Source organism: Sceloporus occidentalis, unplaced genomic scaffold (genome assembly GCF_023333645.1).
Source record: "Sceloporus occidentalis isolate IW3139 unplaced genomic scaffold, rSceOcc1.0.p SCAF_257, whole genome shotgun sequence".
Lineage (NCBI taxonomy): Eukaryota > Metazoa > Chordata > Lepidosauria > Squamata > Phrynosomatidae > Sceloporus > Sceloporus occidentalis.
This window is the reverse complement of record NW_028317237.1, coordinates 278,710-300,593: the sequence shown is the minus strand read 5'-3', so window position 1 is coordinate 300,593 and position 21,884 is coordinate 278,710. Positions and strand designations below refer to the sequence as shown.

The 21,884-nt window shown below is 42.1% G+C and overlaps 1 protein-coding gene across 1 annotated transcript in view; it reads right to left on the bottom strand.

The window, feature by feature from the left end:
- LOC149275913 (dual specificity protein kinase CLK4-like) overlaps positions 1-20,597 on the bottom strand; it is a 43,719-nt gene extending 23,122 nt beyond the window's left edge. The window contains exons 1-5 of the mRNA XM_089504145.1: positions 20,437-20,597; positions 11,701-11,926; positions 10,799-10,895; positions 10,446-10,512; positions 5,126-5,242 (exon numbers count right to left, since the gene is read on the bottom strand). Of these exons, the coding sequence (XP_089360271.1) occupies positions 5,126-5,242; positions 10,446-10,512; positions 10,799-10,895; positions 11,701-11,926; positions 20,437-20,597 (668 nt within the window). The remainder of the gene's footprint in view (positions 1-5,125; positions 5,243-10,445; positions 10,513-10,798; positions 10,896-11,700; positions 11,927-20,436) is intronic.
- Positions 20,598-21,884: the final 1,287 nt, after the last annotated feature.

Sequence of the window (21,884 nt, the reverse complement as noted above, 5' to 3'; positions counted from 1 at the left end):
AGCAGCGTCTCTTGTACCGGTCAGGAAAAACAGGAACCCAGCGGAGTCATGTGAATGCACGTCACATGACTCTGCTCCGTTCCGTTGCTTCTCTTCTCCTGGGGGTGGGGCAAGATAAGTTGCTCACACAGAGTGAGAGCAACACAGAGGGAAGCAGCATGGTCCCTGCAGAAGTGTGCAAGTGAGAGATCTGCAGTTCGGGTAAGGGGGTGGGGGAGGATGTATGAGCAAGTATGCGTGATTAAGGGAATGGATGAGTATATGAATGAGTGAATGAATGTTTGCGAGTTTGTGTGTGTGTGTGTGTGTGTGTGATAGCATGGATGAGTAAGTGTGTGGGTGGGGGGTAGCATGGCATAGGGAGCCTGTAATCACACTCCTATCATGACCAGGTTCTAGCATGTACTGGCTGCCTGGGCATGAAAGGTGTGTGATATATATATATATACATACATAATATTGTGGTTGATTTTTTTTGGTCAAATTTTGGCATGTTAACCACTTTTATTAAAAGTAGCACACCAAAATTGGACAGAAAAATTCAATAACAATATTAATAAATATATGATTGTTAACAGCAATCACACTCCTATCATGCCCAGGCAACAGTACATGTTAGAACCTGGGTATGATAGCTGTGTGTTTTTTGTTTTTAAAGTTCTTTAAAGGTGTGGGGGGTGGTTTTGGCCAAGTGAATCCTGAATTTTCGGTCCAGAATTTTCATTTTGGTGCATCCCTAAGATTGTGTGTATATATATATTGTACACAAACACACACACACACACACCAATAACAAAAGTTATAGTGGGTAAAGGTGATGGAAAACCCTTCTACTTAAAATTCCAAACAAACATATGCATATAAATATAACCTTTATCTATACATGAATATCTAGATTCTACAGACCACCACCACACAAAGATGCCAGTAATGTGACTTGACACCATTCAAAAAGTATCAACTATTAAAATGTTTCTAAAGGTTACCCACTGCTCTGATATCAAAGCACTCTGCAAAGATAGCATCAAGGAGGTTTTTAAAAAAAAAAAAAAAAAAAATGTAAGCGATTGAGAAATTTGATTTTTTCAAGGGACCGGTTATTAAAACGCTACTAAAATGAAAGGAAAAAACATTTCTTATACTGGTAATTTTCCAGCCAAAACCCAGCTCCTTTGCTAATGAATTCATACCTATAGTACATCAAAGTCTGTAGTCTACCTTACTTTTTTGGTGCCTAATAAATGAGAATATATTAGGGCTGCAACAACTAATCGATAAATTAATTTTTATAGATAATGAAAATCGTTGGCAACGAATTTCATTATCGATTAGTTGAATCGATTTTTATCGATAATAAAATGCTCTGAAAAATACCCCTCGTTTTATAATCACTTCATTCAGTCACACCAGCAGTTCCTACTTACCAGTCCCTCCCTGCAATCACTGCCGGAGAAAGAAATGGGCGGGGCCAATCGCCAGTGACTGCAGGGAAGGACAGGAAGGAAGAAAGGGGCGGGACCAAATGGTCAATTGGCTCCGCCCATTTCCTGTAGCGTCCACATGGCTGTGACACTCATCTAACCGACTATAAAATTAATATTTGGGCTGCTGAAAGTTATGGGAGGTGGGGGTTAATTTAGGGGCAGTTATTAATGGGGTCTTCTCTTCAGGATCAATTTAATGCTGAGTACTGAGGGTTAATTTAATTAATTTAATAAGGTTAACTTAAGCTGCAATTAGAGGTAAAGGGGGGGCAAACTAAGGGGAATCTAAATCCTGGGGGCAGTGAATATTAACACTGTATATATTTATAACAGTATTGTGTCTGAACGAGTCAGCAAATCTATGAGTGCACTATGGCATATCGGGGGTATACGGCATACCTGGGGACGACGGAGTGACATATCAGGGGGTATAAGGCATACTGGGGTATATAAGGCATATGTGGGGAGGGCGGAGTGGCATGTCTGGGAGGGCAGTGTGGCATGCCTGGGCTAAAATGTACATAACTGGGGGGCAGGTTGGGAAATAAAAACAAGAAATGCATTTTATCAAAGTTTTTTTATTCTGCAATTTGTTTTTAACCCCTTTAATCCCCTATAGACGTACCGGGATGTCCAAAAAACGCCTATTAAGAAACCCCTATGGATGTCCCGGTACGTCCAGCCCTTCGTGCAGCGTCAGGGACTCCCCACTGACAGCAGAAGCCGGCATTGCCGGCTTTCTGCTGTCCGATCTCCTGTAACAGCTTCCGGCATGAAAGCCGGTAAGCTGTTACACTGTAAACTGCCCGATCGCGCAGTTTCAAACGCGCGATCGGGCATTCCCTTCTGGGTTGCGTCACTGCTGACGTTACCCGGAAAGTCATCGGAGGACAGGATATCCTCCGATCCGGCACAGAGACGCTGCGATCTCTATGCAGGTCTGTGAGGACCTGCATAGAGATCACAGTGTGATCGGTGCAAGGGGGATCGCGGGGAGGGGAGTGAGAAACCATGTCTCTCACTCCCCCTCCCGTCCTGAAAGAGAAAAGCTGGGAAAAAAAAAATTAATTCATTTAAAAAATAATATTAAATAAGTCATTAAAATAATAATAATATAAATAATACTAAAAAAAATTATAATGTGAGCTGTGATGTCATTGTGACAAATTTAAAAAAATTAAAATAAAAAAAAATATATAAAAAAGATAATAAAAAAATTATTAAAAAACGTTACTTCCCATTGCCCTAGCATAACATTTAGCCAGTATAACCCTCCTGCCCCCATTCACAACCCCCAAACCCGTTAAGCCATAGGCATAAAAATGATACAAAATTGTACACCTTATAGCAGGGGCGTCCAACATGCGGCCCGCATGAGATCGGCAGCCAGGATCATAAGAGCCCTGCTGCTTACTTGTGGGAGGGTCCATTCTCTGCCCCTGCACCCAGTCTCCAACTCTGCCCTGCACCCCCACCCCCACTCTGCCCTGCACCCAGTCTCCTGCCCTGCATCCCCACCCCCTGCCCTGCATCCCCACCCCCACTCTGCCCTGCACTCAGTCTCCTACCCTGGCCTGCCCCCCCACCCCCACTCTGCCCTGCATCCCCTGAAACCCCACCCCCACGAATCGCTCTGTGCCAGTGGCTCCGTTCGCACAGAGCGGTTCGCTCTGTGCGAGTGGCTCCGTTCGCACAGAGCGGTTCGCTCTGTGCGAAAGGAGCCACTCGCACAGAGCGAACCGCTCTGTGCGAACGGAGCCACTCGCACAGAGCGAACCGCTCTGTGCGAACGGAGCCACTCGCACAGAGCGAACCGCTCTGTGCGAACGGAGCCACTCGCACAGAGCGAACCGCTCTGTGCGAACGGAGCCACTCGCACAGAGCGAACCGCTCTGTGCGAACGGAGCCACTCGCACAGAGCGAACCGCTCTGTGCGAACGGAGCCACTCGCACAGAGCGAACCGCTCTGTGCGAACGGAGCCACTCGCACAGAGCGAACCGCTCTGTGCGAACGGAGCCACTCGCAACTAGAAGAAGGCGGAGAGTGCAGCGCGTGTAGCGGAAGCGGGGAACGCTCGCGGAGGTAAGTAAAAGGAGCCGAGTGCTCCAACAACGAATCGATCACTCGATTAATCGATAACGGAAATCGTCGACAACGATTTCCGTTATCGATTTTATCGATTCGTTGTTTCAGCCCTAGTTACTTTTAATAAAAGTGTGGTTACACACTAAAATTGGACGAAAAATACAATGCCCAGCCAACCAGTACATGCTGGAATCTGGGTATGCCTGAGATTGCTGTTAATCATAATATATAATTTTTTTTGTACAATTTTGGTGTGTAACTTACTTTTATTAAAAGTGTGGGGGGGGCACTTTCAGTTTCGGCTAAGTGAACCCTGAATTTTTGGTTTTGGTCCAGAATTTTCATTTTAGTGCATCCCTAAAATAAATAGAACTATTTTATTTTTACTTATCCAGAATCCTGAATTTGTAGGCCCAGAAATCCCAGAAATCAGTGAGAGAAAAGTAAAGGTTTTGTGTCATTTACTTTATTTTAACCCGCATATCTTATTAAAGGCCATATTTTCTCTCAGTGAAAAATGAGTGTGGGCCTCGCACGTATACAATTCTGATGAAGTGGCCCACTGCAGAAAAAACTTGGACACCCCTGCCTTATGCTCCCTGGTGCTGGGAAAGCCTGGAAAATCTATATAAATTAGGTATTTCTGAAATCAGGACACCTGAATTGATAAACTTGGAGGGGATTTTCCATCACTTTACCTAATTTTGTGAGGATTCAGAGGGAAAATGTAAAAAAAAAAAAGTTTCTTTTTCTAATCTTTGCTAGTTTTTACTAAATTTCTCATTCTAAATTCTCAGCTAATCATCCAACTATGGTATCAAACGAAAGCTCTATCTCTCCTTGAAAAAGCAATATATAGTTTACATGGGTACACTATTCACAGGAAAGGAGAATAATCGCTAAACCGACATACCCCAAAAATGGCAAAATTGCTCCGGGCTTTGAGGTACCAAAAACCCCTGGGATTGAAGGGGTTAACATCCCACGTTACTTTATTAAATTATTTTAAATAAATTAAAAATAATCGGCCAACTAATCGATTATGAAAATAATTGTTAGTTGCAGCCCTAGAATACATATTTACAAAATAAGAATATTCAATTTCTAATAATGTACTAATTCTAAACTATTACATATGGAACTGGATAAAGGTGCTGCCATTACAGTTTTTGTTAAAGAATAAGTTTGGGGCTTCCACACAAACTACAACTAACTTGAGTACAACTTCAGATGTAATCATTGATATTGAAACCTTTATGATGTATTTTGGTGACATGGCTGTTACATAAAGAGACAAAAAAGGGGCAATTATATATGTTTTTGTGGGCTAAAGTAGATCAAGGCTTTTAATTTCCTTAATTTTCAAATTTTAATATGTTAAGCTGTGTCACCTATTCACACAAACCGGGAATACCAAATCTACAAAGAAAACGTTCACCTGTGTAAGAGAGTTCTTTGGGAAAAGCTAAAAATACACAGGTCACATTAACACTAAAGCCAAATGCAACACCTGAATTTTGTAATAACACGAAACACACACACACCGTATACTTACAATGCATTTTTTGGATCCTGTCTGTTCAAATGCTCCAGAACTAAAACCTCAGATTGTGCAGCTTCGCGATATCGATCAACATTTTTTATTATTTTGACTGCTACTCGCACATTACCCCTGTGAATTAAGACAGAGTTAACGATTTGGCATATTAGCCTGTCAATATGTTTAACTGTTAACCAAGCGCTACACATACCCAATAATCATAGGAACAATATACCGTATTTGCTCGATTATAAGACGAGGTTTTTTTCAGAGCAAATGCTCTGAAAAATACCCCTCGTCTTCTAATCGGGGTCGTCTTCTAATCAGACCTCAAATAGAGGTCTGATTAGGAGACTAAGATCCAGATCCCCCCACCGCTGCAGGGGACCTGGATCCTCCTGTCTCACCCCCCCCCCCATCATACACACACTTACCGGTGCTTCCTGCTGTACTGCCGGGGCAGCGGGTTGACGTCTACGCGATTCGCGTAGACAACGTCCGCTGCAGCCGGAAGGAGGTGTGGCTAGCAGCGGGGGTTGTCTGCGTCCGTCGCGTAGACCTTCCCCGACTGTCAGAGATCAGAGTTCCCCGCACCGGAACCGCACCGGTGCGGGGAACTCTGATCTCTGACAGCCGGGGAAAGTATACGCGACGGACGCATACAAACCCCCCCTGCCAACTCCACCTCCTTCCGGCTGCAGCGGAAGGCGACGTCAACCTGCTGCCCCGGCTGGAAGCACCGGTAAGAGAGGGCTGAGAGGGGAGAGAGGGAAGAGAGGGGTGAGAGGGGGGGGGGAGAGTGTGTGTGTGTGTTAGTTAAATGGGGGTATAGGGTGTGTGTGTGTGTGTGTTAAATGGGGGCATAGGGCATTTCTGGAGTGGCGTTAAGGGGGCATTTAATAGAGCACTCTGCCTCCTGAAATGCCTTATACCTCCCTATATGCCACTCTGCCCCATAATATGCCTTTTAACCCCCTAAATGCCAGAGTGGCATATAGGGGTATAAGGCATTTCTGGAGGCAGAGTGCTCTATACAATGCCTTTTAACTCCCTTAATGCCACTCTGCCTCCTGGAATGCCTTATACCTCCCTATATGCCACTCTGCCCCATAATATGCATTTTAACCCCCTAAATGCCAGAATGGGATATAGGGGTATAAGGCATTTCTGGAGGCAGAGTGGCACATAGGGGGTCAAAAGGCATACCATGGGGCACAGTGGCATATAGAGGGTTAAAAGGCATATCATGGGCCACAGTGCCATATTGGTGTGGCAAGCCTGGGGGCAGATGTGCGTAACTGGGGGACAGGTTGGAAAATACAAGGAAATAAAAACAAAAAAAATATTTTTCTCAATCATAGCTTTTATTTAAAAAAATAGTTTACATGAATTAACATTTACTGGTAAAACTTTTTTCCTTTAGGGTCGTCTTATATTCAGGCTTTTTCTTTTTTTCCTAAGTTAATATTCAGATTTTGGGGGGTCGTCTTATAATCAGGGTCGTCTTATAATCGAGCAAATACGGTATATTACCTGGATTTTCTCCCCCCATCTCTGGCTCCCTCACTGGCAACTTTATTAGGTACACCTGTTCATTTGCTTGGTAACACAAATAGCTAATCAGCCACTCACATGGCAGCAGCTCAATGCATTTAGGCATGTAGACGTAGATTTAAGTAACTTTGAACATGGCATGGTAGTTGGTGCCAGACAGGCTGGTCTGAGTATTTCAGAAACTGCTGATCTACTGGGATTTTCACGCACACAACAGGTTTACAGAGAATGGTCTGAAAAGGGGAAAATATCCAGTGAGTGGCAGTTGTGTGGACGAAAATGCCTTGTTGATGTCAGAGGAGAATGGCAGACTGGTTCAAGACGACAGAAAGGCAACAGTAACTCAAATAACCAACCAAGGTATACAGAATACCATCTCTGCACGCACAACATGTCGAATCTTGAAACAGATGGGCTACAGCAGCAGAAGACCGCACCGGGTGCCACTCCTGTCAGCTAAGAACAGGAAACTGAGGCTACAATTCGCACAGGCTCACCAAAATCAGACAATGGAACACTGGATGAATGTTGCCAGAATTTGGCGTAAACAACATGAAAGCATGATCCTGCCTTGTATCAACGGTTCAGGCTGGTGGTGGTGTAATGGTGTGGGGGACAATTTCTTGGCACACTTTGGGCCCCTTAGTACCAATTGCGCATTGTTTAAACACGACTATTGTTGCTGACCATGTCCATCCCTTTATGACCACAGTGTACCCATCTTCTGATGGCTACTTCCAGCAGGATAATGTACCATGTCACAAAGCTCACATCATGTCAAACTGGTTTCTTGAACAGAACAATGAGTTCACTGTACTCCAATGGCCTCCACAGTCACCATATCTCAATCTAATAGAGCACCTTTGGGATGTGGTGGAATGGGAGGATTTTCAACATGGATGAGCAGCCGACAAATCTGCAGCAACTGCGTGATGCCATCACCTCCATATGTACCAAAATCTGCACCTTATAGAAAGTAGGCCACGAAGAACGAAGGCAGCAGGGGCTCCAACCCCGTACTAGCAGGGTGTACCTAATAAAGTGGCCAGTGTGTGTGTATATATTATATTTATAGTGAACCCGGAACCATGTCCAGCCACTTCAATGTAAAGTCCACGTTAACAGGCAGCAAACACAAATAAAACCCTACAAAATAAAACCTAGCTCATCTGAGCTCTTACTAACAAGACATCCATTACTATCAGGGTTTCAACTAAAACAAAACACACGGGGGACTTCACCAACCTTGTAGACTATAAATTTGCTGCAATGCCATCCTTGCTGCTTCCAGTCCCCAGAAAGCCAAGTCACTTAAGTAATTTCTTAGACCACAGCGTCTCTTGGAGGTAAATTATGAAACTACAAACGGTGTAAATATGATTAGAAGCCCTAATTATAATGGGTAAAACCCACCGTTATGATTGGAGAATTCCAATCAATAGGTGGAGACTATGATAATAAGCCCTGTCTTTAAAAGACTATGTTTTTAATAATTTAAAGACTGACTCAGTCACCTATACAAAAATTGGACACCCTGAGAATTGGAATTTTGGAACATCCTGGCACCATATTTTACTCTTTGGGTTATTTTGAGTTCTAACATATATAACTTATAGAAAATTATATTTCTTCCCACTGAACCTGGATTAATTTCTACAAGGAACAGTTGGACCACAGCAACAAGTGGTGGTAATTATAATTGTTTTATTATTCTGAATAGAGGTGCATTTTGTCTACTTCAATATAGAATTCCCTTTTTCTGGGAAATAGTATATGGCGTTATTGCATATGACGGCTTGTGAGACTGCATCTTATAACCCGTGATAATGACAATAATTAAAAGATATACATTATTTGCATCTATTAGGAACTTCACTAATACTGTAATATATACAGAGAGATGGTGATCTTTTTATTACCGCCCTGATTATTATTTTTGGTTGCTGAGTGGAATGGAAATTGTGTGTGTTAGACTCATAAAGTAATGTACTTAATAACTAATCGATAATATACTGTATTTTGGATTCATTGTGATATGCTTTAAGAATGTTTCTGTTTTATCCTCTGCACTGCATGACTAATATAGATATATTTTATAAATTGTGTTTATACAATAAATAATATTTTGATAGACTATCGTGATGATATATATCTAATTGGAATTATAATTTTCGGCGATCTGAAAGAATTTAGGATCAGAGATAAAATATAGGGTATCTCTTTATATTAATATTGTGGATGTGGTCCTACAATAATTCATAGCGTCATTATTTTGCGTGCGTGATAAAATATTGGTTTTGCCTATTTTGTCTCATTAATATCCCTAACATACTATATATACACATATACATACACACATAAATTATCTGCTCTGATGGATATCAAACAATTGAAACACAGGTTTATAAAAAAAAGTGTTATACATCTGTGTGTGTGTGGCAGCCCAACCATCCCATTATATCAAAGAGCTCTGTGTCTTATAAGGCGTACACAAGTCCTTAACCTCTTAAGGACACAGCTGTTTATTTTTTGTACCCCTTGTAACTTTGTGTTTAGCTGTAACTGTTATTCAGTGTAATCACGCAAATTATATATTTTTTTTCCCAGGACAAAATCTTTCTTTACATACCACTTTTGTGATCATATCATCTAATTTACTATAAAAAAAATATATAAAATATGGTAAAACAACAAAAAAGGACTTTTTTTATTCGAAAAATATTTTACTCATCAACAAGAGCTAATGAAAATACCTGCTAAACAGGTTAAAAAATCAGGTTTCTAAATCTGTTGAGTTTAGAAATACCCAATGTTTTTGTGTTGTTTTTCTAGTGATAGCAATATGCTACTTGTACTTATGGCCCTATCTCATAACCATTTTTTTTTCCAAATCTGGTCATTCTGCCCCCATGCTCTATCTTTGAAAGTGGTCAGTTCAATTTACACCATCAAACCATGTACCGTATGTTTAAAAACTAGACACCTCAGGGTATTTCAAATGATAGTTTCTTAAATCTTTCCATTAACTAATTCTAGTACCAGCCTTTCCCAATCTTTGTGGTGGCAATTTTTTTGTGTTTTTGTCACACACACATTGTACATTTACAGCTCCTGCTATGTGTCACTGCCAAACAAAACCCCAATATGTGTTCTGTTCAGCAACAACTCCTGAGTACAGTGATACCACCTATGCATAGGTTTGTCAGATTGTTTGGATGCTAAAGAACCACATTTGGGAGGTGTGCATTTTTTGGAAATTTTACATTTGGTAATCCCATGCCATGCCCTATTTGAAGACAACCAATTAAATTACCCCCATCAAACGATATACTTTTAAAAACTGGACATCCCATGGTATTTTAAATGCTGGTATTTAAACTTATTCCATGCCAGGATTTTGGGAAAATACAGCACCAAATTTTAAGACTTGCTCATAAAAATATTTTTAATTCATTCTTTTCCAATGCGCAGTGCCACACAAAAGGGGGCTGACTGCCCAAGGAGGTAACCTTACTGAGAACAATGGCAACCTCCAGGTCTGCAGATAAAGATTATACAACAATACGAGTTAAAACTTTCTTTTTTTCAATTCTAACCTATGTGTATACAGCACTGTATTCCACACTCAAGGCTCTTCATTTTGTTAAGATATTGATATCACTGACTTAATTTGGTGTCTTTTTTTGTGTGCTTTAGCAAAGCTTCCTGTGATAAAAATCAGTGTGTATATGCAGGAATTAAAGATTAAATTAGTTAAAAATTAAATTAAGCCTTCACTTACCCCATGTGATCAATACATTCTACTACTTTTCCAAAAGCCCCTTCTCCTAATGTCTGAACAATTTCATCTGGAATTGGCAAAAAATATTAAATAAAAAAAATGTAATTCCTTAATTGACCAATCAATTGCTTATGTTATACCCACTTAAAGATCTTAAAGTTTAGAATTATAATCTATTGCATAAAACGAAACGTTTTAACATGCTATAAAAACTTCTAAAAATTTTAACTTCCAGAGATTTAAAATTTAACAAAACTAAAAACACAATTTAAAAATAAAGACTGTCAAAATCAACACATTTAAATTTTAATCTGCTATCTAGAGCAATAAAGGTTTTGAAAAATAATCTATACATCTTCCTCTTAGTACGTCTCCACTTTCACAGATCAGGTGACCCTCCTCATCATCCTCTACACTCCTGGATCTTCCATCTTTCCTTCGGTGGGTCTTCTGGAAACAGGAAGTGGGTGGCCCAAAGATCGTCCAGCCAATCATTAAACCCGACCAAGTGAATTCAGAGTAGAACAATTCATTCAGCAGGGAGACATTCGGATATTCAGTTACGCAACCAGGCCACGAACAGTTGGCAGGAGCAATTTCATTCAAATTCAGTCCCCAATAATTCCAGGGGCACACAGTTTATGTTACAGAAGAAAAACATGGCAAGGAACAAATTTTCAGATAAGATAGATATTTGGTTTATATTAAAGCAAGTTACATGAAACATTTCTTACTTACATATTATCTGTAGTGCAGAAAAATAAATGCACAGCCATGATAAGGCTTTACAGTTAAAAGAGGTCTAATGTAACCATTTGAGTCCAAGGCTATGGGAAGGTAAATAATGTGTATCACACTCCCACTCGTACTCAAAAACAGGTCCCTAAAGAATAAATGTCTTACAAAACCCAGACCACATAATATATATCTACACACACAAAAAAATACCATTTGTGTATTATTGATCACCTAACTTTGAAAAGGAATATCTTCATATTAGAACACTACATTAATCTACTCATATTAGAGAAACGACAACATTATATTAAACAGAGCCACCACCTTGGTAATTATATTAATAAACTGCATTTACACAACATTCCCAAAACGTTTTATGTCTCAGCTGAACTAATTTTCTTTTATATGCATCTTTCTCAAACATTTTTGCTTGCTAAATGTCCCAGTTGTAAAATCAGGGGTAAATATAAAAGGAAGGCAGGGGCAAAGGAAGAGGGGGGAAAACCCAAATACATACCGTACGCGCATCATGACTTGGATTGTGATGTTTCCTGTATTTATTTATTTGACTGCTTCTTCTGCTTTGCGCTGATGACTTGCTGCAATGAGTGCGGTGACTTTCATGGTCTCTGCGCAAACGTCTGCTATCACGATTGTAGTCTTTGTAGTTACGTCTAATTTCCACATAACGCCTGTCATGATGGTGGTCTCGACTGCTTTTAGGTCTGTCTTCAAGGTAGTAACTGAAACAGACACAGTAAGTTGTATTTTGAGGGGAGAAACAAATATACAAAGGGTAGAAAAAATAGGGATTCACCGAAATAAAAAGTCTGGACCAAACCAAGTATTCAGGATTCACTTGGCCGAAACTGCCCCCCCCCACCTCTTAAGATTGAAAGGTAATGGAGGCCAGACAGATATTCTTTTGCATGAAACAGAAATAACATTTATTGTAGGGCTGCAACTAACGATTATTTTCATAATCGATTAGTTGGCCGATTTTTTTTCCGATTAATCGGATAAAAAAAATGAATGTAAATTTTTCATTTATTTAAAATAATTTAATAAACAAATGATGTTAAATACAAACAGCAGAATAAAAAAAAACTTTGATAAAATGCATTTCTTGTCTTTATTTCCCAACCAGCCCCCCCAATTAATGCACATTTGAGCCCAGGCTTGCCACGCTGCCTCCCAGACATGCCACTCCACGCTGCCTCCCACATATGCCTTATATACCGTATATATGCCTTATAACCCCAGATATGTCACTCCGTCCTCCCCAGATATGCCTTATACCTTATATTTTATAAATAAGTACTGGGTTAATCTTCACTGCCCCCAGGATTTAGATTCCCCTTAGTTTGCCCCCCTTTATCTCTAACTGCACCTTAAGTTAACTTTATTAAATTAACCCTCAGTCCTCATCATTAAATTAACCCAAAACACCCCATTAACCATAACTACCCCTAAATTAACTCTAAATACCCCATCAAAACTACCCTAAATTAACCCTAAACACCCCATCAACCATAACTGCCCCTAAATTAACCCTAAACACCCCATTAACCACAGCATCCCCTAAATTAACCCTAAAGACCCCATCAACCACAACATCCCCTAAATTAACCCTAAACACACCATTAACCACAGCTGCTCCTAAATTAACCCTAAACACCCCATTAACCTAGCTGCCCCTAAATTAACCCTAAACACCCCATAAACCATAACTGCCCCTAAATTAGCCCTAAACACCCCATTAACCATAGCTGCCCCTAAATTAGCCCTAAACACCCCATTAACCGTAGCTGCCCCTAAATTAGCCCTAAACACCCCATTAACCATAGCTGCCCCTAAATTAGCCCTAAACACCCCATTAACCATAGCTGCCCCTAAATTAGCCCTAAACATCCCATTAACCATAACTGCCCCTAAATTAACCCCCACCTCCCCTAACTTTCAGCAGCCCAAATATTAATTTTATACTTACAATTAGATGAGTGTCACAGCCATGTGGTTCTGGCCTTCTGGGAGAAGGAAGGGGCGGGGCCAGTTGTCACAGTGATTACAGGGAGGGACTGGTAAGTAGGAGCTGCTGCTGTGAGTCAGACTAAATGGATTATATAATGAGGGGTATTTTTCAGAGCGTTTGCTCTGAAAAAACCCTTATTTTATAATCGATAAAAATCGATTCAACTAATCGATAATGAAATTCGTTGGCAACCATTTTCATTATCGATTATTATCGATTTTATCGATTAGTTGTTGCAGCCCTAATTTATTGCAAAGGTTCTGATGGGGTATAGCAAGCTGCTTTCACGTAAGGTCCCCAAGATGGAGTATTTCAGATATTGAACAATGGCCTGTCAGGATAACTGCAAGAGCCTTCCAACACACCCTCTCCAGTTTCTCAAATTGTTCATTCTCCATGAATCTGCATTAGTCTGGTCTCTCTGTTTACTTTTCGCGAAGAGGAAGAAACGGTGTGTGCCAAGAGGCTCCGCCCTTTTGCGGAAGTTCACCAGGAGGCAATGTTCAAGGAGTAGCAGATGAAGAAAGGAGCAGCAAACACAAGAAAAGAAGATAGAAAGGGGTCAATTCGGATGAAAATCTTTCATCTTCCTGTCTATCAGAACCAGCATCAAGATTCAACCCCTTGATAACTGATCTAAGTTCACTATCTGCACCCAAACGGTAGTGTGGTAATGCCTCAATACCGGCATCAGGGGCCATGTTTACTTACTTTTAATAAAAGTGTGGTTAACACACCGAAATTGGACCAAAATAAATAAAAAAATACACAATATTAATAAATATATGATTGTTAACAGTAATCACACTCCTATCATGCCAAGTCAGCCAGTACATGCTGGAATCTGGGTATGCCGGGGCATGATATGAATGTGATTGCTGCTAATTTTATATATATTATTATTAATCTATTTTTTGTCCAATTTTGGTTTATTACTTACTATTAATAAAAGAGGGGGGGGGTCATTTTTAGCCAAGTGAATCCTGAATTTTCATTTCGGTGCATCCCTAATATTAAATATGTAATCTAAAAAAAAAATAATAATAAAAGGGTTCCATAGTGCTGGGCACAAAAATACAGGAATGCATGGGATACAGAAAATAATGGTTACAAATCAGCAAAATAATAGTCCATAAAATAAAATGTGAGAACACACAAGAAACCCTTACAATTACTGATATACAAGTCCTTGTGGGAGATTCAGATGGTAAATTCTCCATAAAGTTGTTAAAAGGAAAACCTCTTCATTATTCAAAAGGTTCCTCATATTTAGGTGATTATCTGGACATCTGAGCGATGCCTCAACCTCTACTTCTGCCCGGCCTTCCGCTGGGGCATCTATGACAGAGCACTGGAAGGTCATGTCACGCCAGCGCTCCATCATAGAACCCCCGGCGGAAGTGCCAGGCAGCAACGTTGACAATGATTTTCATTGTAGATTATTATCGATTAGTTGTTGCAGCTCTATAGTCCTTCCTGTATCTCACAACAGGAACACCTCTCAATGGGGATGTTTGGCACCTACTAAAATGCAATGTGATTACTAATTAACAAGCCTTTAGGTCACGATCAATAGCCAATCATCTAATTTAATAACCCCTGTCGCCAACACTATTCAGTAACTTTAACCCAGGGCTCGACAAATCCCAGGCGCCAGGTCGCCATGGCGACAGAGAATTTTGTCCTGGCGCCTAGGTTTTGTCAGCCTCTTACATCCATAAAAAAATGTGTCTGTAAGAGGCTGAGTAACCACACGGGGGCAGACAGCACAGCCACTCAGAGCCCGCCCCCGAGCCTGAGATCACTCCCACGGAGTGATCCTGTAGGCTGAAACCGCGGTTGCTGCAAAACCAGCAATCGTGTTTTCAGCTGCCACAGGCAGCTTCAGGGAAGGGGGTTGTGTGTTGATTGGGTCCCCACACAAGTGTGGGGACCTGACCCCAACACCCCCCTGCTGCCTGATCGCTCCATGAGAGCGACAGTGCAGCGTTAACCCCTTCAATGCCGCGATTGCGGCATTTAGGGGTTAATTCCCGTTTTGTACGGGGCTCTGCTGCTGGAAGCCCAGGCAGACCAGCAACAGCAAAAACGAGCCCCCACAAGCCCTTTGATTCCTGTAGGCATGGAAGCCTACAGCAGTCATCAAAGACTCCCCTCCCTGCAATGGCTGGTCTATAGACCAGCAATTGAGTCCCAGCTGCCAGAGGCAGCTTCAGGGACAGGGGGAGAGGGTTCTTTGGTCTCCACATGAGTGTGGACACCAGCCCCAACACCCCCCTGCTGCCTGATCGCTCCATGAGAGCGACAGTGCAGCGTTAACCCCTTCAATGCCACACTTGTGTATGACACATTCGTGGCATTGCAGGGGTTAACATTTTTCCCCACAAGCTTGTGGGGACTAAATATCAGTCAATGCTGTGCTCCAATGGAACATCAGCATCGAAAGAGTTAAAAAAAAAATAAAAAAAAAATTATAATAAAAAAAAACCAGCACTGACCTGAAAGTCCAGGGTGCTTCCAGGTCAAACGCTGTGAGTTTAGTAAGTGGGCTGATGATGATCCGATCACTCCTAACCAAAAAATCCTGGCTCCTAACTTTTTTACCTGGCGCCTAGATTCACAACAAATTTGTCAAGCCCTGCTTTAACCTACCCCTAACATTTAACCACGTCCAATTCACTTTTCACTAACAGGACCCCAGCACTAACACCTAACCCAAGTTAATCACTAAATTGAGACACAAAAACAAAAAATGTCCCCAACCTTAGGGAAGAAGAGAATTCAAAAACATGAAAAACTGCCCCTAAACCGAAGGAAGGAACCACAGTGAAAACCATTATATGCGTACAAGAAAAAAAAGTAGATCAACGTTCTGCGTATGTGGAGTGTGACATCCTCAGGCAATGTGCTTTCAGAGAACACAGTTTATGACGGTTATTTTGATTTATAGGGTTGAAACCTAATTTGGGCCACAATTTCCAGAAATCATGACATATACATACATATAGAGTAGGGCTGAAACAACGAATCGATAAAATCGATAATAATCGATAACGGAAATCGTTGTCGACGATTTCCGTTATCGATTAATCGAGTGATCGATTCGTTGTTGGAGCACTCGGCTCCTTTTACTTACCTCCGCGAGCGTTCCCCGCTTCCGCTACACGCTCTGCACTCTCCGCCTTCTTTTAGTTGCGTGTGGCTCCGTTCGCACAGAGCGGTTCGCTCTGTGCGAGTGGCTCCGTTCGCACAGAGCGGTTCGCTCTGTGCGAGTGGCTCCGTTCGCACAGAGCGATTCGCTCTGTGCGAGTGGCTCCGTTCGCACAGAGCGGTTCGCTCTGTGCGAGTGGCTCCGTTCGCACAGAGCGGTTCGCTCTGTGCGAGTGGCTCCGTTCGCACAGAGCGGTTCGCTCTGTGCGAGTGGCTCCATTCGCACAGAGCGATTCGCGGGGGTGGGGGTGGGGGTGGGGTTTCAGGGCAGAGTGGGGGTGGGGGGGCAGGCCAGGGTAGGAGACTGAGTGCAGGGCAGAGTGGGGGTGGGGATGCAGGGCAGGGTGTGAGTGTGGGGGAAGGGCAGGAGACTGGGTGCAGGGCAGAGTGGGGGTGGGGGTGCAGGGCAGAGTTGGAGACTGGGTGCAGTGCAGAGTGTGAGTGTGGGTGCAGGGCAGAGTGGGTGCAGGGTGTGAGTGTGGGGGCAGGGCAGAATGTGGGGGCAGGGCTGGGTGCAGGGCAGAGTTGGAGACTGGGTGCAGGGGCACAGTGCAAAGTGCCAGGGCTGGGTGCAAAGTGCCAGGGCTGGGTGCAAAGTTCTGGGTGCAAAGTTCTGGGTGCAAAGTGCCAGGGCTGGGTGCAAAGTGCTGGGTGCAAAGTGCCAGGGCTGGGGCAAAGTGCTGAGTGCAAAGTGCCAGGGCTGGGTGCAAAGTGCCGGGTGCAAAGTGCTGGGTGCAAAGTGCCAGGGCTGGGTGCAAAGTGCCAGGGCTGGGTGCAAAGTTCTGGGTGCAAAGTGCCAGGGCTGGGGCAAAGTGCTGAATGCAAAGTGCCAGGGCTGGGTGCAAAGTGCTGGGTGCAAAGTGCCAGGGGTGGGGCAAAGTGCTGGGTGCAAAGTGCCAGGGCTGGGTGCAAAGTGCTGGGTGCAAAGTGCCAGGGCTGGGGCAAAGTTTCTTGAACAGTAATAGTCCACCTCTTTTCAGAATGTTTGGGGTTATTTTGTTTCATAAATATTGTGTTTGGGTTTTTGTACTTTGAAAATATTGTTTTTTTATTACATCATAACAAAATAAGAATGTTAATGTAAATTTTAAGTTGTTTTTTAACATCCAGTTCATTAAATTATTTTAAATAAACAAAAAATTTGCATATTTTTTTTTATCCGATTAATCGAAAAAATCATCGGCCAACTAATCGATTATTAAAATAATCGTTAGTTGCAGCCCTAATATAGAGTATTGCTCTACTCAATGTGTTACTGAATACAAATCAAGTTGTTTTTGTTCTTGCACATACCCTGAGAAAGAAACCTTCTGAAATACTGGCATGTGCTCAGGTGCTCAATTCCCAGCCTTTAATATATAAAATTAGAAAACATAAAAAAACCTTGTTCAGAAACCATGATTTACATCATTCATATTTTACCCTGTAAATAAAAAAAACAAAAAGGTATACGAGGCGTTTCCAGGGCATACATCTAAATACATTTAGTATTTTATGTTTTTATTTTTTATTTGCAGTAGCTATGGGTAAAACTGAAAAAAAAAATAGTATTTCTTCATCTTTCCCCCCAGATTTTTTTCATAACAAATAATGTTTTATAAACATATATATGTTTTCAAAAGAAAAGTCCTACTTGTCCTGGAAAAAAAAATATATAATTTGTGGGGAGGAACTCATGGGAATATATTTTATTTGAATAATTAATAAATGCAAATGAGTACACTACCATATGGCTAATATATCTTCGGGCAGAATGCTGCCATCTATTGGTAAGATACATTGAGTAGCATAATAACTTTGGATTGTTCCATATGCTTGAAATCCAAAGTTACTATGCTACTCAATGTATCTTACCAATACATGGCAGCATTCTGCCCGAAGATATATTAGCCACATACGTCAGTGTGCTCATTTGCATTTATTAATTATTCAAATAAAATATATTCCCATGATCCTTTCATCTAACAGTTTAATAAAAAAAAAAACCCAAAATAAATAGAAAAAAAAAAGTTTGCAAGTTCGACAGAATTAATGACCGCGAGTGCGGACATTTAACTGTTGCAGCGGGGAGACCAGCTGTGTCAGTTAAATGTCCGTACCAGCGACTTTGTTGGTCGCTGGTACGGACATTTAACTGTTGCAGCAGGGTGTCTTCGGAACGAACACGAAAACACACTCTTTGTGTTCGTTTTCATGTTCGCCCGAAGAGGAATGCACAAGTCTAGTTAAGAGTATGTTTTGGTGCCAACTTATTCCAGGATCTGAACTACTTTACTGACATAAGGCATTTTCCACTCCTTCTTCCCCAGATATGCCACACTGCCTCCCAGACACGCCACTCCGTCTTCCCCAGATATGCCACACTGCCTCCCAGACATGCCACTCCATCCTCCCCTGATATGCCACACTGCCTCCCAGGCATGCCACACTGCCCTCACTACATATGCCTTATATCCTCTATATGCCTTATACCCCTCAGATATCCCATAGTGCCCTCATAGATTCACAGACTTGTTCACAGCACACTGACAATACTTTTATAAAAAAAATACAGGATTAATCTTCACTGCCCCCAGGATTTAGATTCCCTTAGTTTGCCCCCCCCTTTACCTCTAACCGCACCTTAAGTCAACCTTATTAAATTAAATGAACCCTCCGTCCTCAGCATTAAATAAACCCTAAAGACCCCATGAACCACAACTGGCCCTAAATTAACCCTAAAGACCCCATCAGCCACAGCTGCCCCTAAATTAACCCTAAAGACCCCATCAACCACAGCTGCCCCTAAATTAACCCTAAAGATCCCATCAACCATACCTGCCCCTAAATTAACCCTAAAGATCCCATCAACCATACCTGCCCCTAAATTAACCCTAAAGACCCCATCAACCACAGCTGCCCCTAAATTAACCCTAAAGATCCCATCAACCATACCTGCCCCTAAATTAATCTTAAACACCCCATTAACCATAACTGCCCCTAAATTAACCCCACCTCCCCTTACTTTCAGCAGTAGTTTTATACTCAGATGAGTGTCTGATCCATGTGGATGCTATAAGGAAATTGGCGGGCCAATCGTCGGTGTGGGACTGGGAGGGACTGGGAGAAAAAAGAGGCATGGCCAATCGTCAGAGTGACTGCAGGGAGGGACTGCTGTGAGTCACACTGAATGAAACGGATTATAAAACGAGGGGTATTTTTAGAGCATTTGCTCTGAAAAAACTCTCATCTTACAATCGATAAAAATCGATTCAACTAATGAACTAATCAACTAATTTTCATTATCGATTAGTTGTTGCAGCCCTAACTGGAATATACATATTTCAAGCTTGGAATTTTTATCAGAGACTTATTCATGTAATGTGTTTTGTTAGGCAAGGATGGGTTTGTGTAATAAGTAAATTTGATTTGAAATTAGTAGTCTTCTTCAAGTAGTCTTGCTTGGGCAACCACTTATGTAATAAAACTACCTACCAAATCTTAATAATAATAAAAACCTCCATGTCATAACTTACTTACAACTCCCAACTCACTCATGCTAAGTAAATCCAGTTTACAAATGTAATAAATTATCTAAATTCCCTACCAACCTTCAATCCGAGTTAAAATACACTTTAAAAAAAAATCCTTAAGGATAAAAACAGTAGTATAAATGGTAATGAGATGATTAGAATAAATAAAATAAAAAAATGGTGTTGTATGTGTTTTCTTGTAATACTATAGTGATCTCCAGTCCCTCTACAGGGAGGTACAGGGAAAAAAATATAGGGCTGTTTAGAATTGTTTTTGTCTACTACAGATTTCCGTGCATGTAATTGGTTAACAAAAAAAGCAGAAGATTACATTCACGGAAGTACCCCCAATTGGGCTAACAATTGCCGGGGAGAGATCAGATCTGGAAGGGATGTAAATGCAGAACGTACTTTTGCGTAATAAGCGGTAAGGCACTGTAGGATGTAATAAAAAAATAAACAAAACATACACAAAAACAAAAAAAACACTGGTACATACTCATCTGTTGATTTAAACTTATTGAAGCTGCATTTGTAGTCGTTTCCATGCTCACTACTATGGGTTCTTCTTCGTTTGCAGGTTCTGCTGTATTTTTTATGATCCAAGTACTCCCTCTGTTCATCCCAGGTTGAATATTGGCTACGGCTACTGTGTTTCATCTGGCAAAATAAAAAAAATAAGATATGTTTTACCTTGAAGATATGAAGGCTTAAAGAATCACAATTAAAATCCAAAAAACAGATGATTACTAGGGCTGCAACAACTAATCGATCAAATGCTCTGAAAAGTACCCCTCGTCTCATAATCAGACCTCAAATAGAGGTCGGACTATAACACTTAGATCCAGATTCCCTACCTATATCCTCCTCTCTGGCAGCCGGTGGACGTCTGTGCGATGCGCGCGCGCACACAACCTCTGTGTCAAGCCCCATTCAGGTTGCAGAGCTGCTTATCTCTAGGTTCCCCTGTCTCAATACAGTCTCCCCGTCTCGCTACAGTCCCCCTTTTGCTGTAATCCATTCATGGATCCATCCCCTGTGTTCCTTGCCTTGTTCCCTGTCCTCTGTTGTGTCCTGTACCATGTATGTCTTGTCTGGTATGTTCCTTGCTCGCTTTGTCTCCCTTGCTTGCTGTTTCTGCTGTTACTCTACTTAGCTTCCCTACTCCCAGCCTGCAGCATCCTGCACATTTCTCTGTTGAGCTATGTCTCATGCCTGCTCCAGGGTGCCTGCAGGATATCACTTTTTTTTTGTAGTCTGGACAACATCTGCTGCTATGTCAGGGCGCTGGTATTTGGCCGTACAACCCTAGGTGCTCATCACTCGGGGGAGTGTGGTTACCCAGCACCAGGCCCTGTCAAACTCTGCTACTGCGCAATATCTCCTGAATATCATCCATTGGGTGCTCTGGGTCATTATAGTCGTCTGTATGGATCCAGTCCCTGACACTTCGCTACTGCCATCCACTTCCTCCGGGGCTTCTATGATGGAGCACTGGCGTGATCGAAGTCCCGGACAGCAGTGGAGGTTGTCTGCCAGCATCACTGATGTTCACTGGCTACCAGAGAGGAGGATCCCCTGCAGCGCTGCAGGGGACCTGGACCCTTCTCTATGGTAGCCAATGGAAACCTCAGCTGCTACCCTACACTTCCGGCCGGGCTTCTATGATGGAGCACCGATGTCACATGACCTTCCGGTGCTCAGTCACTGAAGCGCCAGTGAAAGTTCCGGCCAGCAGCAGAGGTTTGTCTATGCGCATAGCGCAGATGTCCACCGGCTGCCCCCACTAGACACCAGGGAGTCTGGAGCATGGGGGGAGCAGAGTGGCATATCAGGGGAACCAGTGGCACATCGGTATAAGGAGTGGCGTATCAGGGGGAGGTATAAGGAGTGGCGTATCAGGGATAACATCCTCCCCCATAGTGTCAATCATATGGTACCTCAACC